Consider the following 24,214-nt stretch of genomic DNA (forward strand, 5'->3'; position numbering starts at 1 on the left):
ACTACACGACTTGAAAGCCTTCTTCAAAGAAAAATCAACTTGCAAATGTCTGAGCACAACACTAGATGGTAGGAGTATGTACAGCATATGCAGCTACAGCCAAACATGCTACAAACATATGATTCGCCCCACATCCACACACATCCTATATACCCTTCTTCCCACAGACTAGAGCATCCACCATGTGGACCACGCACTGGCTTAGGGAGGAGACCTCCCGTTATCCATAGTCCTCCTGGTCCTGCACACTAGGCAAGCCACGGAAAACTCCATGGAGATACTGACAGCCACGTCCACTCTCTACAACTCAGATCACCACCTTTCATCTAGTTTACAAGCCTTGCAGCCAGAAAAAGGACTTCATTATTGAATTCTCCGATCTCCTCGCCATCTTATTCATCCAACTCATCTGTACCACCCTTTTGGGTGACTTCAACCTCCCAGACAACAGAAGATAAAAAAAGAATAACCAGCCAACACACTCCAAAGGTTCGCTCCTCTACTTACTCGTTTCATCATCAAGAACAATTCAGTGCAAAACACCCATTCTCTTGGACTGGGCCCAATCACCTCCCCATCCCCATCTCCCGGATGAGCACCCTACCATCAAACTGAGGTCCACTCACAGGAGAAGACCTGTAGGTGGAGTTGTCTCCACCAACTAAATGAATGAAGTCATCACTCACCGCGCAAACTCTTGTCTGATGCCGCCACCCTTCTAAACGACTTCAAAACGTTTTGGGAAAACTATGTGAACATGTTTTCTCCAACAAAAACACACAAGACCCTTCAGCACCCTGATGCTTTAAAGCGGTCAGTGAAAGTAAATGCTCCATTCACAGACAAGAAATAACATGAATGATTAACACCCTAAAGAACACATTACATAAAGTAAAGCACTGTGCCACGCCACCACCATCAATAATGCCACAAACAGAAGCAGGACACTTTAAGACAATCAAGCACTGCATCAGCTCCCGGCCTGACCCAGCTATCGCACAATGCCATCAACCACTTCGAACAAAATAAAGATGATCCACTGCACACAGACAACACAAAGCCTGCTTTTCGTCTTAGGCCCATCCCTTCTCATAGAATCCCACAAGAGTCATCCTTCAAAGCCCTGTCTCTCACAGATCTTGCTGACAAACAACTCTTTCAAAGCCACTTCCAGCGAAGATAATGACTTCCCTCGTCCTTCATCAATGCTCTCTCTGGGGATGATCTATGACCTTAACACGAAATTGTCAAGGCCTCCGTCATCCAAGGCACCTTCCCTGAAGCTCTCAAGATAGGCCAGATCTTCCCACTGCTAAAGAGACCTAGATTATACGCTAATGACGTCACCAATTACAGTCCAATCGCTCACCTACCCTTTATCGGCAAGATCACTGAAAGAGCAGTCTACACCCAACTCCAAAATCACATCAATGCAAAGCATCTCCTGCGCGACTACCAATCTGGTTTGAGATCCCGCTGCAGCATGGAGTCCGCAACTTTACACATTGCAGACAACACCCTACTTGACCACAGATGAAGAGGACACCTGCCTCCTGATAATTAGGGACCTCTCAGCTGCCTTCAACGCAGTCAAACATCCAACCCTCATCTACAGCATGGACTCTTTCACTGGTTTCCTTGCTACCGTTCCACTCAACGCTAGATTTATTTTAGCATGAGCACCTCCAGGTCTCAAAAGATTCCTATCATCTGCAGACTCCCTAAGGGTTTCATGTCTCCGGTCATCTTCAACCTCCAAAGCAGCGACCTGGGGCTTGTTCAAAGATAACAGCATCACGATTCACCAACATGTTGATAGTACAAAACTCTACCATAGAGTCTCCTCTGCCAGACATACAACACATTTCTGAAAAAAAGACAATTCTGAATTCAGCAACAGGTCCTTTGTGTAGAATGCCCATGGGAGGTGCAAAGAAACTAATCACGGAAATAAAAAATAATGTAAATGAAAAAAGATGCAAAAGACAGAAATGGGTGGCATCGTTTCATAATGATATTTCATTGTGTACCAATCATGCATCAATTCATACGGTAAAATACAATGAACTGGAAATAGGTACGAATGAAACCTAGGCATTGTTTTCAAATGTGCTTTAGATACTGATTTAGGAAAACTGGGTATTTGTAGAATACGGCTGACTTGTTGCAAAACGTGTTCTTTCGTGCACACGGTCTTGCATTTAGAAGCCAAAATTGAGAGAAGTGCAATTCATAATTACAAATGTTTTACTATTGTGTGTTGCCACACTTGTGGGGCTGGGCCTATTGCCCACAACAACAAAAAGGCCCAAAACGCAATGTGGGGACATTATGTTTTGTTTTGATAATTGACCCATTTTGGCGATTTGGGTAGCTGCGTTATTTGTGCATGGGCTCGGCCATGACCCAGAGAAACCTACTAAGTTAAGGCATTTCTGAATACTAGACACCTGAGGGAGACCGGGGGTGAGCCTTGGGTGGATTCAACCATGTTAGCTTACCAAGAATGCCCAGCAAATCTCACGATCTTACTAAAATCACGCAGTCATCACATTTCTGTGAGAGAATGTTCCGAAAACTGCAAGGACCCACACAATTCCTATCCCCAGCTTTCCCACACTTCTCCCGATAAAGAAACAGTACCCCACTTGTGTGAGTGGGCCCACTGCTCACAACAGGAACTGCTGCAAACGGTGACACCACACGCCTCAACAATATTGTTGGTTTAGCAGCACATACATCTCATTTGAAACAACTGGACTTTGAGCCAATGAGGTGGAGGATCGAAGCCCCCTGGAGACCACCATAGCTCAGTCTTCGTAGCACACGTGTGACAGGACTTATTAGAACTGAGCCTCTGACAGGGGAGGAAGAAGGGTTCCAAGAGAATATATGAAGGATACCAACGCTAGAAAACTAGAATTACAGATAAATGATTAATTTCTTCTCCACCATTGGATCTTCCATATAAAGTCAATGCTGTATTTGCTGGTCCCTTGTTAAGGTCCATTCTTTTCTCCAGTAATTGGCTCAGCTACACAAGTTAGAGACCCTTTTCAGGTCTTGCCTAAAACTGGGCATGCACTCTCTGTTTCGAGACATATTGCTAGCTTACAGTGGGCTTAGTGACTGGCCATTCCTAAGTATATGTTGGTTTTATTGTCATTGAGTTTTGCTTGCTTCTTATTCACCAGCTTCCACAGGGCTTCCTTCCTCCGCCTGCTTCCTCACTCTCCGCATGCTCTGCAAAATCTTCAAATGGCCCCCGTCAACACCAGATGAACCGTCACTCAAGCTCTAGTCACCAGCCAGCTGGACTACAGCAACGCACTGTACGTAGTTATCACCTCGCATCTCCTGAGGAGACTGCAAACCATGCAGAACGCAGTGGCCAGAATCATCCTCGACCCCCCAAGGCAGATCCACATCACCCCTCGCCTCAAGGAGCACCACTGACTCCCTGTTCAGAAGAGATGTCAAATAAAGATGCTGATCCACACTGTCAAAGCCCTGCACAACCAAGGACCAGCATACATCAACCACCGCTTAGACGTCCACCAGTCCTCCAGACACCTATGCTCCACCTCCCTCTCACATCCCAGCATATGCCAAAGCAACACTGGAGGACGCCCCTTCTCTTACCTCACTGTGAAGTCCTTGAACGAACTCCCCCTTCACCTCTGGACCTCATCCTCTCTCCTGGAATTCAGGAAGGGACTCAAGACCTGGCTGTTCAACTGAACCCTCCCTATGCAGCACAGTTCTCAGTGCCTGGATACCCTTACAGGTGATTAGCCGCGCTTTAGAAGTCCTGCTTGATTGATTGAGACATTAGAAAAACGTCTGACTGAGTGACCTTGAAAGCTACAGTTGCGGAGATGACCGCTCAGACTACTAACCTCATAGACAGACTAGGAGACATGGAGGGACGCTAGAGATCAAACAACCTCTGCTTTGTCCGGTTCCTAGAGAAAGTGGAAGGTCTGTCAGCATAATTATTCCTGGAGGACTGGCTAACAGAGATGCTGTGCCCACCACGGCTTTCCAAATTCTTCTCCATAGAGAGAGCACACAGCGCCAGAGGGGCCCGGGCCTGCACTTCAGTGTAACCATCATGGAGAGTATGACTGGAAAGGGAGAGCTAGACAACAAGAGGCATGATGGCCGGCGGTGACATGGCTGCAGGTGACTCTGGTGTGGGGTGCCTGCCGCCTGGAAATGTGCAGGTAGCAGACATGCGGAACACACTGGGGACCCGGCACAATATTATGTGCAGAGAGAGCCAAGAGATCACTGCTTAGGCAAGTACCAGTCTGCCTGCTGCTTGTGCAGTGAAGGGAGTAGAACACGCCGGGAAGTGTTCCTCTGCCGTTTGAAAGAGTTATTGTTTTGCACCCATAACAGGGGTTCGTTTATTAGTGTTTAGGGTGGGGGGTTGGCAAGGACATGGTCACTCTAGTGATGACCATCAAATTGCTGGGGAACAGTGAAGTCCAAATTAGCTAACCGGTAGGAGGGAGAGGGGAGTTACACGGCTGTGTTAAGTGTTGGACATAGATCAGACTAGCAAGTTATTCATTCCCATCTTACCCTGCAAACAGGGTTAGCCTGGGGGAGCTGCCTCTCGGGCCGGTGCGCCCGCTATCACGAGTAGCCCTCACAAAATAAATCACCTGGAACATACGTGGCCTGAATCATTTTTTAAAGAGAAACAGAATACAATCATATTTAAAATGTTATGGTATCAGTATTGCCCTCCTCCAAGAGACCCACTTACAGGGAGAAGACATCTCCAAGATATGAAAAAAATGGAGAGGTCAGCTGTATGCCACATCCTACTCCAGGTATGCCAGGGAATCCTGGGCTTGGGTGGCGCCTAATGTCCCTTTTTCCCTGAAGGATACCATGATAGACACGGACGGGAGGTACGTCATTCTAGCGGGAGCCCTGAATTTCCAAGAGTTATGCTTAATTAATGCGCCCTCAACGCAGACGAAGGTGCTTTTTTCCTGGACATAGTGAGGTACCGGGCACCCTACGTATAAGTGTAAATTATACGGGTAGGTGACTTCAACTGCGTGTCTGATAGGGACTTGGACAAGCACCCCCCACAAGAAGGCACCAAAACCAACAGGACGACAGGTATATAAGAGACCATGATGGGATTGATGGATATATATAAAGGGCACAACACACACAGACCCAAACATACTCATGCTACACACCAACAACGGGTACATATAGTAGACTGGATTATTTACTGGTGCAAAAACATTGTGCATACAAATTTGAAGGGGTGACTACATGGTAAGGTATCTGTTACACCATCCCCGTTGTTCATGAGCTATGTGGCAGGGTTGGGCGAGACCAGGGCCCCACTGTGGCGGTTGCGCGTAGATGCGTTGTCAGATGCAGAGCTCTTCCGCTGGTTTGCAGAGACCCTACAGAACTATTTTGACACAAATGACAACCTGTGAGTAGTAGGGCAATAGATTAGGAAGCCATGAAAGTGGTGATGCATGGGGAGAGCATGACTTGGATTGGCGAGTCAAAAAAGAACTAATACAACTACTGAAAACGCAGGAAAGGTGCCTGAGGGATCTTGAGATTTCATTGCCTTCCCACCCACAGGGCATGACACGGTGGAAGCCCAAAAGGCCTTGCTGCTAGAGACATAGGATAGGCCGGATAAATCCACGAGGAAAACACACCACCAGTGGTTGTATAGAGAAGGGGACAAATCCAGCAGCTTATTAGCACAGTTCTGTCGGACACGGAGCAGACCGCTATACTGCAGCTTCAAGACACGCAAGCCAGACTAAGACCAACGTAAGAGGGGATCAATAACATGCTCTAGCACCATATGCAAGAGCCCTGCTCACAAGCACAAAAAAGAAAATATGCAGCACATTACTGACTATATCGCGGGTCTCCAGCTAGGCAGACGGACCACAGAACAGAGGGGAGGGGAGAGCTCCCACTAAGCACAGACGAACTTTTAACGGAAATCAAGGACATGAGAAAAGCGAGAACTCCACCGGTGGAGGTTTATCAACAAAATTAGAGGCTTATTGGTGGATAAATTGTTGGCAGTAAATAATGAGGCCTATGCGATGGGTATATTATCGGATTCCTAGAGGGAGGCACAGATAGTATGGATACTCAGGCCGGATAGAGACCCACAGAACGTCTCATCCTACCGCCCACTGTCCATGCTCAATGTGGATATTAAAAAAAATAAGCAAGGGAATACTAAGCAAGGTTCTGGTGAATCGGCTTCTAGCAGTGATCCCCTCCCTAGTGCATGAAGAGCAATGCTGTTTCATGCCGCACAGAAGCACCATACACAATATCCAAAGACTGACATATGCTCCACACAGTGGGGAGATCTGACCAGCACTATCCCTGGCACGCCTCGGTGTTGAACAAGCACGGACTCGGTCTTGTTGAAATATTTATGGGAAGTTCTCCGGGCCGTGGACCTGAGCCAGGCAGACAAAGTAGGTTAAATTATTATAACCAAACCTCTAGCAAGGGCCCAAACAAGAAGTATACTCTCAGAGCAATTGAATATGAGCCGAGGGACGAGACAGGGATGCCCGCTGTTGCCTCTTTTTGCTTTGGCAATAGAATTGCTGGCCCGGGGACTATGGATGACACTGCACCCCTGGGGTATTAAGATTGGTCACCTTGTGCAAGAAGTATCCATATAAGCAAATGATATGCTGGTCTACCTTCAGCACCCAGTCTACTCGGTGCAGATATTGCTGTGTGTGTTAACGGAGTACTGTGAGATTTTCGGCCAGCAACTAAACCACGCTAAATACAAATTCTTCACAATGGGCAGACTATGGGTCCTAGAGATATCACAGCTACCCCAGCTGGATGTCCCCTGGGAAACCTCAGACTTTAGATACCTAGGAATTAGACTCACACTAGATGAAGAGAACAGCCACAGATTGAATATGGGACGAGTAGTACAGGGGCTGCACAGGTCAATCAGATTCTGGAAAACGCCCCCACTGTCAGTCATGGGCAGGATAGTGGTTGCCAAAATGGTGGTTCTGCCCAGGTGTTTATATGTCTTACAATGGACCACATACCCAATACCCCAAACCATATGTACAGGCTTTTAAGTCAAGTGCTGCCTGAACTGATATGGGGAGTAAAGAGAAGCAGAGTGAAGTTGAATACCCTGAAGGGAGAGTCGGAAAGGGGGGGATTGGAGGCGCCAGACCTGGAGTTATACTATATAGCAGCCCAACCGCAACACGCACTAGACTGGCGAGAAAAGGAAGACAAATGGGAGAACAGAGTATTACAGGATATCTATGAGGGGGAGATGCTGCTGCGGCACTGCTGAGGGGTCAGGAAATGGCCCAAACACTGCGGTACGTGATGCGGCAAGTCATCGCAAAGGTGCTTAAACGATCCCCATATGCAAAGGCCCTGCCTTTGTGTGACATAGCTTCCTTCTCAGACATGGCCAAGACCAGGGCAGTGGAAAAATGGAAAAGAGGGGGATATACAACGCTTGCTGACTTATACCCAGGCATTAGATTCATCACATTTGAGGACGCAGACAAAACATTTGGGCTCAGCTGGGACAGTGCCATCACTATGCAAAAATAGCATATCTGGCCATGGGTTTTGTCCCACCATGACAATGCTGCTTGACCCCCCTAGGGTACAGACTCTTGATTATACACTTATACCGGGCGCTGCATGCAGATATACAGGTTTAGTCATTGCCCATCCAAGAGGCTTGGAATGCAGTACTAGGAGGGGCTCTTAAAGAGTGGTGGGAGGTTTGCCAGAATGCCCAGACATTACTAGTAACTTTCAAGGTAAACCTGTACAATACAACTATATCCAAATGACTTACTTTACCATGTTGAAACTACACAGGATGTACCCATCTGCCACTGCCACATGTAGCCGATGCGGGCAATCAGATGCAAGCTTCCTGCACATGATATAGCAGCGGTGCTACACAGTTTGGCAGTTGGTGGCACTTGCGATTGATAAGTACATAAAAGGGGGGACAATGTTTACAATAAAGAGCTACAGTCTCAATATTCTTCTGCAGAGCAAAAATCAAAAACATATGAAGATCAAATTCTTTAAACTGGGCGCGCTACTGGCCAAGAGACGTATAGCTATACAATGGGCCATCCCTAGGGCACCCATGACAAACACCTGGAGGGTGGACATGATAGCGGGGGCGATGGCGGAAGAGGCGCATATGCGAGTAGCAGGACGTGACAACAAACTAATTGACGATCTGGAAACTTGGGGTGCGATGATAAAGGCAATCTCTCACCCACCAGGGACTAGACCCACGTGACCAGTACTAGACTCCCAAGAGATGCACTAGCATAAGCCATACCCAAAGATGCCCGCAGACTGTGAGGGGGAACAAGAGTGTGCCGGGGGGAGCAGAAGGGATATGGTACAGTTGGAGGGGGGAAATCGAGCACAGAGCGAACACATTGACGAGACAGCTGGAAGGATGGGGATTGGGAGGGCAGTTGGAAAACTGTTGTGAACATACAAAGAAAACATCAGATTGAGTTGTTGCAGTTTTCTAGTAATGTAATGTTGACTGACTACAGGAAGATGCACTAAACGCCGTAAATGACACTATGTTGGATGGGGTGGGCATCAGAGTAACGACAATGTTAGTGTGTCCGTGAAGGGTACCTGGTCACTGTGATTTGTTATAGGCCAATGTACTTTTCCAGTTCTGATTGTATTATTGATAACACAATAAAAAAGTTAGAATTTTTTTTAAGTCTTTAAAACTGTTGTGATAAATGTACTACAGGTTCCCAAATAGCCAATGGAATCTTGTAAAGCACATATATGTATTAATGACAATGCTGACAAATGAGAGTACGCTCTGCTCGATGCCGTACATGTGTGCTGCTTTGGTGCGACTGACAGCCATCAGGGGAACGGTAGAGTCAGGGTCCACGCACCACGTTTCATTTTTCCTCTAATGAATGAACAATCACACCTTGGCTGAAAATAATGCAGTCCTTAGAGAGCCATTCAATCTGGGACACTGGATCTTAGGGGACAGACACAGGGCCTGAAGCACACCGGACTACGATGAGGTTCTGTGGTCTTTTATAACCATAGAGATGTCAAGATAACAAGAGACATATGTGCAACTTGAGTTATGTTATTAAGTATTTATAGCGAGCACGGATACTCGGGAGTGACCCGGCGCGTGAGCCAATAATAGGGAGACAGAAGGATGTGTAGCGCGGCTGAAAGTTAATTAAAAAGCAAGGTTTTTAGCTGCTTTTTAAACAGCCTGAAGTCTTGAGTGCTGCACCATTCATAGGGAAGAGCATTCCAGGCTTTAGCCACCCTAAAAGAGAGGGAGCTATCCCCAGTTCTGGCAAGGCAGTAGCGAGGAATAGAGGCGAGGCATTGTCCTGCGGAGCGAAGATGTCTGTGAGGCACATGGAACTCAAAGCGTCTCCTGAGATAGGGGGGCCCAGATTTGTATAAGGCACCATGGGCAAGGGTGAGTGCCTTGAATAGGACACGCTGTCCCACTGGGAGCCAATACAAATCCCGGAGATGTTGTCTAGTACTGGCTCTTCCCGGGACGCCCAGCAGCACTCTTGCTGCTGCATTCTGGATAGTCTGCAGCTTTTTTAGCCGATAGCCAGGGAGGCCAATGTATAAAGCGTTGGCGTAATCTAAACGCGACAGGATGAGGGCACGAGTCACCATTTCTTTTGCTGGTCTAGGCAACAGTGGCAGGAATTTCAATAGTAATTTCAATGTGCCGAAGCACACTCCAGCCAGTTTGTTTATCTGTAGAGAGAATCGGAGATCCTCGCTGAACCAGACCCCCAGATTCTTCACTGGGCTCCCTGTTGATTTAGGCATGGGGAAGCCCGTGGGCCAGAGGTTATCCCTGAAGTGTGGAGGGAAAGACCCACAGAGGAGGACCTCGGACTTTTCCTCATTGCATTTAAGCTGAGCTCCTGCCAGCCATTTAAAAACTGCTGCCAGACAGTTATTGGCTAATGCCGGGGACGGGTTGTTTTCCTTCCACGTGAAGAGGAGCTGGGTATCGTCTGCATAAGCTATAATCTTTGCGCCCAGCTCCTCCAGCCAGATAGATCAGTGGCGTAATGTATATAGTAAAGAGAAGGGGGCTGAGCGTTGAGCCCTGGGGGACTCTCGTGCTCACCTTTCTTGATGCTGAAGAGAACGGAGGAAGCCAAACCTGCTGTGTCCTATTCTCTAGGAAGGATTCAATCCAATCCCATACCAAGCCGGAGATTCCAATCTCGGAGAGACGGGCCAGAAGATGACGATGCTGCACTGTATCGAAGGCGGCAGAGAGGTCTAATAGAATCAGGGCTGCTCTGCCGCCTGAATCTAAGCACTCCCTAATAGCCTCCGTCATCTCAATTAGGGCAGTCTCAGTACTATAGGTGGCCCTAAATCCCGACTGGGCTGGGTGTAGGGCACCCGAAGCCTCAACAAACATGGAGAGTTGTTTGTGTACTGCCTTTTCGCACATCTTTGCCACAGCCGGGAGTAGTGAGATAGGTCAGTAGCTAGCTAATGTGGCTGGATTTAAAGAGGTTTTTTTTAGCAAGGGGAGTAGTTTGGCCTGTTTCCACTCAGGTGGAACCGTGGCTGTTTGAAGCGATAAATTAATAATATTGTTGACAGGGTTAACTACCTCCGCCACTGCTGCTAAATGCCTAGCTAAACAAGGATCAGCTGGGGAACCTGATTTAAGGATAGCCAAAGTATCCAGCAGAGAAATAGGTGAAAAAGCTGCCAGGAAGGTGCGGGATGGATCAGGTTCCAGGGCACTCTTTAGGGGGTGAACCACCTGCACTTGGGTGGAAGGCCCAAAGCTGTCCTGGATCGACTGATTCTGGTCTATAAAGAACCTGGATAGCTCCTCGCACCAAGAGATTGAGGCGGGGATGGCAATACGTTACGCGCAAGGCTTCAGGAAACTCTGGACGATAGAGAAGATTTCTTTTGAGTTGTTTTTAGACTGAGCGATGCGCTCAGCATAAAAGTTGCCTTTGGCCTTCTTGATGGCAGCATAATAATCTTTCTGGGATTTCCTTAGTACTGATTTTGCCAGTGGGCAGTAGGCTTGTCTCCAGCTGCGCTCCAGCTTTTTAGAGGATTGCTTTAGCTTTTTAAGCTCATCCGAGAACCATGGTTTTGACGGAGTGTTTCTTACTCTCTTGTTGACCAGAGTTGGGGAAAGATGTTCCACAGCCTGTGAGATCCAGTTGTTGAAAGCCTCATAGCAACAGCCAGGTCTTTGGAGGCAGGCGGGTGTGTGTCGGACAGGACTCTGCCCAGTCACTATTTTAGAGAAGTCTTGAAGTATTACTGTAACTGGCAAAGATAAAAAATAAAAAATTAAAGAACAGACGGAATGCTGATTGCATATAGATCCTTACCAATGATATACATTTCTAAAATACTGCATCAGAAACCGTGTTACTCTACCATGCGATCTTTAATATCACTCACTGGGAGTGTTCCAAGAGCCCTTTGCTCCAAGGTAATATTTTAGTTTTATTTCTTTATCGTCCAGTGTCATTATGGCCACCGAGGTTAGGGAATATTAAATATACACTCTCCAAATAACCACACTTCGGCCTCTTCTTCTTTCCTTTGTCTCCTGCCTCAAATCAGGCTTAAGTTTGGTCTACATCACGAGGGCCCGGCTCGACAAGGTGCCCTAATAATACTACTGGAGAATGAGGGCAGCAGAAGAAAGCTCTTGCATGCAGGCGTACCCCGCCCCTCACTCACCGTCTCCTTGAAGCTGTCTGACAGCCAACGGTTGCGCAAGACAGCCAGCACAGAGGAGGGTGGGCTCTCCAGATCTTCAAAGGCGTCCATGAGGATGAAATCAAGGGCGATGTCAAAGAAGTTCATGCAGACCACCTAAAGGAGAAAGACCTTCCATCAGAAAAGAGGTGTGTCTGGGCACAGGTCTAAATCCCTAACAAGATATACATAAGGCATTCTGTACACAGATCCATACGAAGGTGGGGTGGTCTGTGCAAGGTAAGTGTCCGCTCTTTCCACAAATGGAAAAAGCACTATTAATAGAAAGGGATCACATCCATTCAAGTTCTGATGCATGTTAGGAAAGTAATACATATCAACAGGGGTGACTTAGGGAGCAAGCCAATGTGCTAGAAATGTGTAATTAAACAACTGCAATCATCAAATTATTGTTTATGAGACGATGCCGACAAACGTCATTGCCAACTTGTACACACCCCACGTCCATGCAGCTCCTGCTCCGTAGTCGACCAAGTCTCTTCCTTCAAAGCATATCGCAGCAGCTCATCGTAACTCTCCAGGAATCCCTTAGGGTTCTTGAAAGAAAATGAAGGATGATCACACCAGCTGCTGGGCACGATATGAAGCAAAGGACCATACCCACCCATGCCAGGCATAACTTCTGTCCATTCCCAAACTCACTCACTGGGCCAGAAGAGCCCGCTACAATGCACCCACAGATTAATACACATACATCACCCTACATACAAGCTGATGTCAACACAACATTTCACAAACATGCACACAAGACGACAATGACAACATTTTTGGACAGGAATTTATTTTATTTATTCAAAAGAGTTTTATATAGCGCAAACAAGACCCTTTAGGAATGACCATGACCACGGAGGTAGAGATCTGCATTAACGGTACTATACACATTTCCATATACATCCATTTACAAACATAAGACCATACAAAAATATTTAGTTAAAGCTGTGCATTGACAGAAGCATAGGCACCATGCTAGGGACCCAGGCTCTAAAGGATGCTCAGTCCATTCCAGTCACTTTGGATGAGAGAAAAAAAGAAAACCATTTCAAGTCACCATCAGAATAGCATAAGGACACACGTGACACCTGCCACACAGGATTGTCCACATGACGATGCACACACTAGGTCATGTTCACAGGACTCCTTTCAAGCAACCTTGCATGCACACACAGGCATAAGAACAGAAATGCACAACAATTTATGAACAGGGCTGGATAAAACTAACCTGTAGACACAATGGTACACAGAGGCATTGACGTATGTACACACAGCACAAATATACAAATACCCACACAGAAAACAGTCATGTAATCCAGCCACAAACCTTGTACCTTCTCAGCCTTGAGCATGAGTCCCAAAACCATCTGCTTCCCGACGTCGCCGAAAAATAAGCGGTTGGTTTCTTCCTGTAAGAGCCTCTGGGAATGCAGGATACCACAGACAATTAGAATTCAGAGGAACAGTTACACTGCACAAAATATGGGGAGCAGTAAATACAAAGGGACATTATTTCGAGACTATGAGGGAACCCTCCGAGGATGCAGTCGACAGCGCTCCAACAAGATAATCTGTGAGCATTCTCCTCAAGGGAGCGGGTAGCACTGAGACCACCAATACAGGTAGAACACTTCTGTAGTGGTATTTCCAAATGAGCTTGGGAAATTGAGAGCATTATTTCACAACTGAATACTAGGATCACTAAGAAGACACCAGGCTGCAGAGAGCACATTTCTACTTGGGCAAGCAATTTCTAGTAACTTGGCCAAACAAAGTGGTGAATTACCCCGAGAGACCAGCCAGACAGTACAGGCAGCATGGAGAACCTTCTTATATGCCTAAGAACTGGGAAATTAACTCCTAAGAGAACAAAGTGAATCTAGCACACCCCAACACAGTGGCATTTCAAGTATTTATAAATTCGTAGCATATGTTGGCTGCAAATACACATGCTAAGCTTACAGATGCCTCGCCGCAGCTGGACAAGGTCACAGAGGACCAGCTAACCACCACCCTCGCCCAAAACCCACCTGCAGACCCGACCGACCCGACGCCGTGCCCGCAGCCTCAGAAAATGGATCGACGACTGCACCAACACCCTCGCCCCACTCAAGAAGCCCCCCCAACACCCACACCAGCAAGAGAGCCAGCTGGTTCACCGAAGACCTCCAGGCCTCCAAGCGAGTTTGCCGAAAACTAGAAAAAAACTGGACCCGCGAACGAATACCGGAAAGCTACACAGTCCACAGGAACTCTCCAACCCCAGCTCCAACACCGACGACATCCCACCATCACAAGACCTGTGCGACTCGCTGGCCAGCTTCCTCGAAGAGAACATCCTCCTGGACCTGTCCCAGTCCGGGTTCCGCAGCAACCACAGCACCAAAACTGCCCTCATCGCCGCCACAGTTGACATCAGGACCCTGCTCGATAACGGAGAAACCGCGGCCCTGTCAGCCGCATTTGACACGGTCTGCCACCGCACAATAAGAGCACTCCTCCACGACGCCAGAATCCAAGAGAAGGCCCTGGACTGGACCACCTCCTTCCTCTCCGGCAGAACTCAGAGCGTCCGCCTCCCCCTTTCCGCTCCGAAGCCACCGAGATCATCTGCGGCGTACCCCAAGGCTCATCCCTCAGCCCAACGTTGTTCAACGTTCACATGGCACCGCACGCCAAGGTCGCCAGACGGCACAACCTCAATACCATCTCCTACGCCGACACCCAGCTGATCCTCTCCCTCACCAATGACCCCCACACTGCCAAAACCAACCTCCACGAAGGAATGAAGGCCGTCGCCGACTGGATGAGAAACAGCCGACTGAAGCTGAAATCGGACAAGACGGAGGTCCTCATCCTCGGATTCACCCCCTCGGCCTGGGACGACTCCTGGTGGCAGCCTGCACAAGGAGCACCCCCTACACCCACCGACCATGCACGCAACCTAGGGGTCATCCTAGACTCCACCCTCTCCATGACGAAGCAGGTCAACGCCCTCTCCTCCTCCTGCATCAACACCCTCCGCATGCTTCGCAGGATCTTCAAGTGGATCCCCACCGAAACTAGAAGGATGGTCACCCAGGCCCTCGTCAGCAGTAGACTGGACTACAGCAACGCACTCTATGCAGGAGCCCCGGCCAAACTCCTGAAACGGCTCCAACGCATCCAGAACGCCTCCGCACGCCTGATCCTCGACATCCCTCACCGCAGCCACATCACACCCCACCTGAGAGATCTGCCCTGGCTCCCCATCAACAAGAGGATAACCTTCAAGCTCCTCACCCACGCACACAAGGCACTCCACGACGCCGGACCAGCGTACCTCAACAGCCGACTCAGCCTCTACACCCCCACCCTCCAGCTCCGCTCCACAGACCGCGCCCTCGCCACCGTCCCCCACATCTGAAGAGTGACCACCGGCGGCAGATCATTCTCCCACCTCGCCGCCAAGACGTGGAACATCCTCCCCATCTGCCTATGGCAGACCGAAGACCTCCTAACCTTCAGGAGACTCCTCAAGACCTGGCTTTACGAACAGTAGCAGCGTTTCCCTCCCCTCCCCACCCCCCCAGCGCCTTGAGACCCTCACGGGTATGTAGTGCGCTTTACAAATGCTATGATTGATTGATTGATCTAGTGTTGGGCTTGGACTCTGCAAGTTGTTTTCTCCTCAAGGAAGTTTATGATCGGCGTTGTGAGTCGTTTCTCCTTCACCTCGAGGTAGAGCACATGTTCAACGGTTCCTTTGTTAAAAAGCTTTTTTCCGCCATTGGGCTCAAATAGACTGCATCAGAGCTCTGCAGCATTAGACGCCCATGCGGCCTTCGGTCAAGAAAAGACACGGCCGGAGATCCAGTAGACGACACTCATGGATCCTAGGCACCCGAGACAGATTACCAGGCACCCAATACACACACGTGCGTCAAGAATTACTGTCTCCAGGTGATGGATGCAAAGAAGGACCTCTTCCGAGTGCCCTCAGTGCAGGGCCAAATATGCACACTCTGATAAACACGAAGTACATAATTTGTGCCCATCTTCGGAGCACAAGGAAAACTAGTGCGAGGCTTACGCATTGTTCAAAAACAAAAAGACACTTCAGACCCGTAGAGATCGACACCTGGCACACACCATGGAACTGCCTAGAACTAACAACAGCCACCAAATACCCCACCAAAACGGCAGGTGTTTAATCCACAACATCTACATCTGCTAATGGAAGAAGTAAAGGCGTTATTACTAAAAGGGGCCATAGAACTAGTCCCACTCAAACATAAAGACTCCCTTTATTTCCTCATACCAAAGAAAGACGGCTCACAACGACCCTTCCTGGACCAGCGCCCACTCAATCCCTACATACCATCTGAACACTACTATATGGCCACACTGCAAGATGTAATAACACTACCACAAAAGGGCGACTTCATGACTGAATTAGACCTGAAGGACGCTTACAACCACATTCCAATCCACCCGGCGTACCGCAAATAACTACGGTTTGTGCTAAGTGGACGTCATTATCAATTCAATTATGTTCTTGGAATGAAAATGGCCTAAGCAGCAAGGCAGGTGACGATGACTTTATAACATTTTTCCAAGAACATGAGGACCTGCTCGTGCAAGAAACCTATGCAAAAGAAACAACTGATGGACGGAATGCTGGACAATGCCAACATGTACCCCCCCTTCACAAGGATCTGGGTTAAATCCATCATTCTTTTGCTCACCACACCACCCCAGTTTGGACCCAGTCATATGCAAATCAGTCTTGACCCTGTTCCTTGTGGGAACAGTCCAGCCCGACATGCCAAGTCTGGTCCTCCCTGGACCGGAAACCAGCATTCTGGGACAGGTTTCAGGGCATCACCCTTCATCAGCCAGGATAGCTTGACTCCAGTGGTGTAGTGAGCACGGGATCCACGTCTGGGCATACCCTTCCCACTTAGGGCGAAATATGCAAATGAAACAATTGATGGATGGAATGCTGGACAATGTAAACATTCACCCCCAGTCACAAGGATTTGGGTTAAATCCATCATTCTTTTGCTCACCACACCACCCCAGTTTAGACCCAGCCATATGCAAATCTGTCTCGACCCTGTTCATTGTGGGAACAGTCCAGCCCGAACTGCCAAGTCAGGTCCTCCCTGGACCAGAAACAAGCATGCTGGGACTGGTTTCAGGGCATCACCCTTCATCAGCCAGGCTAGCTTGAATCCAGTGGACCTCAACTGACAATGCACATAAACCTGATGGAGTCTCTGGACATCTGTCACTCAAACCATTCCTTACAAATATTACAGGGAGAACTGGCCTTCTCCGAACAGACATTATGACTGCAATGTATTGCATTCTGAAATGGGGGGATCCATTCCATACAACTGTCACAACTAGCGCAGACCATATGGAAATGGGCAAACAATCACAAGCTCCTCCTCCAGGCACAATACATGCCAGGGCAGGACAACTCCACTGCAGATCTGCCCCAGCAACAAGTTCATTAGTGTGAAATTCACACTCAATAACTACAACAGTACTTCCACCAGTGGGGAACCCCCACACTAGACCTGTTTGCCTCTGCTGAAAACTCAAAATGCTAAAGCTTCACATCCCGATACCCACACCCAGTATCCAAGGGGAACACTCTATGGATGAACTGTTCAGGGATATTTGCTTACGCTTTTCCTCCTCTCCCACTCATTCCATACATGGTCAGGAAATTTAGACAGACTTTAGTGACCATAATACGGATTGCTCCCACATGGGCTCAAGAGCCATGGTACACAACGCTGCTAGAGCTATCTCTAGTACATCATGAGAATTGCCCAAACTATCCAAACCTTCTCACCCACAGCTGGGGCAGAGTGAGACATCCCAATACGCAACAGCTGAATCTTGCAATCTGGCTCCTGAGGTCATAGTGTTTGGATACCTGAATCTACCTCCAGGATGCATGACTATTCCAAGGAGGCCAGATGGCCGACCACAAGAGCTTGCTATGCAGAACAATGGAAGCATTTTGTCCACTCCTTTGCATCGTAAACATCAACCCTTCTTTCCCAACAGAACGACGACTTGTCTGTTACCCGTTACACTTAAAAAAGGCACATTTGGTATATACCTCAATATGCCATCTTCTCTTCTTTTCTGCTCCTCCCGCCCCCTCCACGCCCTCCTCAGGAACTGCACACTTTTGTTCAAGCCAAATCTATTAGGGGCCAGTATGCTGGACCTACCAAGCCTCTGTCCCTCTGGTTTGTGATAACGCCTACATTTAGCAGCCATTGCTTCATTCCTACATAACAGGAAGCACCCATCGCTTTTCCGCGTTCCTGCTATCAAAGCCTTCTTGGAAGGATTAAAGAGAGTAACTCCACCACGTACACCTCCAGTACCCACGTGGAACCTGAACATTGTCCTAACATGACTTATGGGACCACAGTTTGAACCAGTACATAACTGTCAAATACAATTCTTAACATGGAAGGTGACTTCCTTAGCAATAACATATCTATGAAGGGCTCACTATTGAAGAACCAGATTTTCAAGTGTTCCCAGACAAAGCATGTTTACACACAAACCCAAAGTTCTTACCTAAAGTTATATCTCCTTTCCATTTAAATCTAACTTTCGAGTTACCAGTTTTCTTTCCAAAACCGGAGACAATCGCAGAGTGTGCTTTACATACACTTTATGTTAAATCGGCACTTCTGTACTACTTGGAACGAACAAAACCCTTCAGGAAACACAACTATTTGTTCATTTTCAAATCCATGTAAAGGAAAGGTTATTTCAAAATCAAGAATAGCAAGAGGGATTGTCAAATGTATCTAAATTTGTTATGCTAAAACAAAACAAACATTAACAACTATGTCAAGGGCTCATTTGACAAAGAAAAAAGGAGCAGCCATGGCCTTTTTGGGGAAATATCCCTCTTTTTTTTTTTCCAGTCTTCATACTATCTCCAATCTTTAATGATAAGCGCCCCTTGGAATTGCAGTGACCCACGTGCCTGGCAGATTGGACATTCGTCTTCTAGCAATAAAGAATGACTGGGCTACCTCAGGTGCGGCTCGCTTCCTAAACCCACTGCTATGAGAAGATGTTACCATTGGACAGATCGGTTTACCAAAAAGCTCAGCAAATCCCAACAACTATCCCGCAGTTTCCCACTTGTCCATCTTTTCAAAGAAGGCCACTGAGTGTTTCCATGCCTGCCAAGAGGGAACAGAAGCTTAAGGCCATAATTTGCAGATTTCCCTTCTTGCAATCAGAATTAGGTAGAACATCAAATTTGTTTTGCATGCAAACCCGGGCCTTTCAAGTCTTGCTACCTTATCCCAAACATGATCAAAAGAATGCTTACATCCACCTCGGTACCTAATACGTCAGAGATAGCCCTGCTCTTAAAACTTGAATTAAGTGTTTCATCGGGACCCAGGAGGTGGACAGTAAATAGAAGGATCCTACTCTCAGAGGAGATAGTTGCAAAACTAGCATAGGCCTAACGGTAAACTGGGCAAGGAGAGAAAAAATGTAATTCTTCAGATTAGAGGAAGGGATAGGGAGAATAGAAACATGTTGAAAGAAGACGTATTGGGCATAGAAGAAGAAAATAGACAGTTGGAACATTTTAAGAACTACAAATGGAATTTAAAGCTAAGATGAAAGAGAAAGTTTGGCTGGTGTGGGACGCTAGCAGAGCCAGAGATATAGTGCAGGGGGAGTGCTGTGTGAAATTGTTGGCATGGAAAGCCGGCTAGAGAGAAGTCAAAACAAATTAGGAAGGCTGCAGGGGATAATGCGGGACAGATCACTAAAGAGAGTAGCACTATAGGAGAGGTCTTTAAGAGATTCTTTCAAGAATCATATTCAGAGGACATCTTAACAAATAGAGCGAATATAGATGCCTGGCTTAAAGAAAAGCACCTCCCTAAACTGTCTCAGGAACAGCAAGGCTACATTGACCAGGAAATAACCGGTAGTGAGATATTGGCCACAGTAAAGAAAATAAAAAAAAGGTAAGGCAGTTGACCCTGATTCTATCCCTACCGAACTCTACTCCACCATGGTAGATAAAATCATCCCAATCTGGATTAAATAATTTAACTCTATTCTAGTAGAGGGTGAGCCGTACCAGATTCATGAAACGAAGCGGTAAAAACCTTAATTACGAAGCCTGACAAGGACCCACTTCAGTGCCAGTCATTCCTTTCCCTTTCCTTACTTAATAGCGATTATAAAATCTTTCAGTATTTTGGCAGGTCGCATTAATAAGGTAGCACTCGATCCATGAAGAATAAAGAGAGTTCATACCCGGGAGGAACTCGAGTGAGTTGAACCATGCCTGAATTGGTATTGTAGATTTAGCTACAACGAAGGGTGCCCCCTCATGGTAGTAACTGTCCCCAAGGCATCTGATAGTGTAAATTGGGGGCTCTCTCGTGGCACTATTAGAACATTTTGGTATGGGTAAACCACTGATAACCACCTTAGAGAAGATTTATAGGAATCCAACTGCTCGCATTCTGGTGAGTGAGAGCCTATCTTACCTGGTGAAGATAGAAAGGGGGACAAGGCAAGTGTGCCCTCTCCCACCTATCCTTTTTGATCTTTACAGCGAGCCACTCGCCCCAAAGCTTAAGAATGAATGAGGGTATAAAGAACTTTAAGGCAGACCCATTCTCTAGGAAGACTGCGTTATATGTGGACGATCTTATGCTCTTCATCAGATGTCCACTCTGATTTGGCACAAATAATGGCGGAAGCAAGAATGTTCGGAGCTTTTACCGGGTATAAACTAAATGAGGAGAAAACAGAATTAATGACCTGGAATCAAAATGATGGGGAAATAGACAGTGCTTCAGAAATTAGATACTTGGATTAAGCATACTTAGGGACCTAGAAAAACTTGCCGCATTGAACCTTGAGAAAACTAGTCAGGAAGTTGGAAAACTGTCAAAAAGATGGCAGAATCTTCCAATGTCTATTTACGGGCGGGTTACCATGGTAAAAATGTACACCCTACCTCAAGTTACCTTCTTGTTCGACAATATCCCTTTATAATTCGATAAAAAACGTATCTTCGCTTTACAGGGGAAAATAACTACTTTTATATGGGCCAATAAGGGTGTGCGTCTTTCCTGGAAGAATATGAGGAGTAAGGTGGGGGCAGGTGGGCTGGGGCTTCCAGACCTGCAGCTAAACTGCTGAGCCTTCCAGCTTAAAAATAACAGAACGCTACCATAGACCCCGATGAGACTTTAGTGGGCGGAATGTTTAGAGTAATGCTTAGTGCATTATCTAAGGAAGGCTTCTTATACACATTTTGGGCCCCAAATACTTCAAGAAGGTCAGATTAAAATGCTACAGGCAGTGTCCAGAACTTGATTTGAGGTCAGATCCCTCTCGGGTATAGGATATATTAGTAAGCGGTCACCTATATGGGATTCCCCTGGGACCCCGGAATTCATGCTTATACTCTTACGGCCCCCCTTAGACAGCGTGGGATAAGCAGATGGGGGACAGCTGCTAGATAGGGGCAGAACCTGACATGGGAATACTGGAATCATAAGACAGAAGGGAAAATCTCCAGATTTAAGATATTTCAAGTGAACTCATGGTTAAAGAATCCGGACTAGACCAACATGCATTCCAGTCAAATGGAAATTAACCTCAAGACCCACAGGCCAAGAAGAAGGAAGTCGCATTATGGTACCAATACTTCCTCACAGCGACCAACGGAAAGATGAGAGCGCCGTCTTCCGCACGGGTTGGATACTTGCAAGACTTAGAGATGGAAGAGTTATGGCAAGTATCTTTATCTACACTCTGCATGGTAGTTAAACCTACTGCATTAAGGAAGAACCACTTTTATAACCTTCACAGAGTTAACTGGACCCTGAAAAGGGTGAAGTGGCGACCTCGAATGTAAACAGTGCGGAGGAAATGATGCGGACGATTTGCATGTTTGACACTTGTACGGTGCTTGAAAGAATTTTGGCTAGCTGCGAGGACATATCCCCCTCAGTGACATTTGCATAGCAGTGACATGGGTGAATCCACATAAATTTACAAAACAATTTTGCGTGGATGTTCATGCAAGCCAACAAGCTCTGGTTAAACAAACCGTCCTTCAAACATTATTTCAAACAAGCACACCACCTCATGCCAAAGCCACCGCATAAGGGGTACTGTTTTACAATCTATGCATAGCATGTGTATCTGCAGACAACACCTGCTATAAATGCTACTTAGCCTGTAAGCATCTATTTGTAGTGTGCAGTGCTGCAGATTCACCGTTACACCAGCAGGTATTAGATGGTGAGAAGAATACATACAAATACAGCATGTTTAACAGCAAAGCTAACCTAGCAGACTAAATCATCACGCCGTATATGGCAGGGGAAAAACATTTTCTAACAAAGGAGCAGTTGAACATGTGCAATACCTTGAGGGGGAGGAGAAACTATGCACAAGGAAAATCCTAAAATGTATTCGAAGAAAAACAACTTGCTGAGTCCAGGCTGAACACTAGATGACAGGAGTATGCACAGTATGTGAATCTGCAGAACTAAATGCTTAGAAAAGATACTTACAGGGTAAATAACATACTCCTTATGGGGCCCCAAGCAAGACATCTTTCGAGGACCCATGTTCAGGACAACTTTGAATTTATTACCCATTTTCAGCTCTTTCCACCTCCCATGATGCTAAACAGTACAGAATTGCAAGTTAAACTTTCAGATGAAGGGGCCCACCAGCCAAACAGTACCCAGTGAATACTTCAACAAGCATTGATGAACTCCTTTCTTTTTACACCTGGATCTAGGGTTCTGCTGTGTGTTTAGTGGTACTAGAGTACAATATTAAAATAAGATATGTACATCACACTTAAAATTGTAGTTTTAATTGCCGGATAGTCATTCATAAATAAATCTCACTTCAGGACTGGCATTCTGGCGCGGAAGTTAAAATCAAAACACTGCTCCAAAGATTTTCAACATTCTATTGGGTAACCTAATAAAGTTCTCCTTAATTCTCTTCCTGCCCTAATCCTCCCAGGGGCTTTCTTTGCATACACCTCTCTGGCAACACACTTACCGTTAATTCTGCAGAGAAAAAGAAATGGGAAGGGAGGAGGGAGAAAAAAAACAATGCAGTGAGAGAGGTAAACAAGCATTTACAATGCAATAGGTCTCGCAATTACATTATTTTGAGCTATTGACATTGTAAATGCCATTACAGAGGATAAGTAAGTGGGGTGAAAGTTACCCATTGTTAAAACACTAGATGCCCGTACGTGGGATGGGTGCGTAGGTTGAAAGATACTGGATACAAAAACACTAAATGCGCTTACAGAGGATAAGTGTATGGGTTGAAAGATTCTCAAAAAAATTATGCCCTTTCGTGGGATGAGTGTGTGGGTTACAATATATCTGTTGCAAGTTAACAGAGTATGAATATGGAAAGATTCCTGTTTTTTGTTTTTGTTTCTTTAGCTGTATGAATGGTTGTGTCAGTGTTTGTTGTGGTACTTAATGGTGTAGTTTGGTGGTAATCATAATTGATGTTGTGGAATGCCAGAGTTATGAGGGGGCCCTGGAGGGCGGTTGAGTCAGACAGACCAGGGCCGAGCAGCCACCAACATCTGCTCCTGGTTTGGTCATTTATGCCACCAACCAAAGGCCCCCTGCCCGCCATAGGCTAACATTGGGCCTACTCCCTCTGCACTCGGCTGCCCCTGTGTCGCTGAGGGTGCAACAACAGTACAATCCTGAACCTGGGAGACCCCTGAGTCTGGCCCCAGAACCTTAACTCTGCCAGTCGAGTACTTACCTGAAAGCCGATAACTTACATTTTATCCCTAGGGTAACATTGACTGGTTTTCACTTGGAAATTCTTCTAAGTGTCACGTTTTGAAACTTTGAAATATTCACAAAAAATCATCCGATTAACGAAAACGAAATTACTCACCTGTTCTCAGGAGGGATCCCATTGCTGGCCTTAGGTGTCCAGCACTGACCAGAAAAGGTAATTACAACTGTGATTTTCCGATAACCTGAGTTTCCCCCATAGGATAACATTGCTTGGTTTTTACCAGAAAATCTCCTAAGTTTCGATTTTTGCAACAAACAAATATTCCTTAAAAATTGCCTGTTTGGTATAAAGGTGCAGTAGTCCCATTCGCACGCCTGCAACAACAATACGAACTGGCGCCCTCGGAATGGTTCCGATATACGCAGATTAAGCACGCCTTAGTATCAAAACTAGCACCCGGCGCTGAGGTTCCGGCGGCATCTCCCATGGAGGACAGGTTGCTGACAGATTATATGCCAAAGAAGGCCACATCACTCACGTA

At 46.7% G+C, this 24,214-nt stretch overlaps 1 protein-coding gene across 4 annotated transcripts in view; it reads right to left on the reverse strand.

The window, feature by feature from the left end:
• The window catches only part of MIGA2 (mitoguardin 2), a 109,912-nt gene that overhangs the window by 43,534 nt on the left and 42,164 nt on the right, over nucleotides 1-24,214 (reverse strand). For all 4 annotated transcript variants that reach the window (XM_085614018.1, XM_085614016.1, XM_085614020.1 and 1 more), the window contains exons 11-13: nucleotides 13,188-13,274; nucleotides 12,300-12,398; nucleotides 11,824-11,958 (exon numbers count right to left, since the gene is read on the reverse strand). In XM_085614018.1, the coding sequence (XP_085470144.1) occupies nucleotides 11,824-11,958; nucleotides 12,300-12,398; nucleotides 13,188-13,274 (321 nt within the window). The remainder of the gene's footprint in view (nucleotides 1-11,823; nucleotides 11,959-12,299; nucleotides 12,399-13,187; nucleotides 13,275-24,214) is intronic.

This window comes from Triturus cristatus, chromosome 1_2 (assembly GCF_964204655.1).
Source record: "Triturus cristatus chromosome 1_2, aTriCri1.1, whole genome shotgun sequence".
Lineage (NCBI taxonomy): Eukaryota > Metazoa > Chordata > Amphibia > Caudata > Salamandridae > Triturus > Triturus cristatus.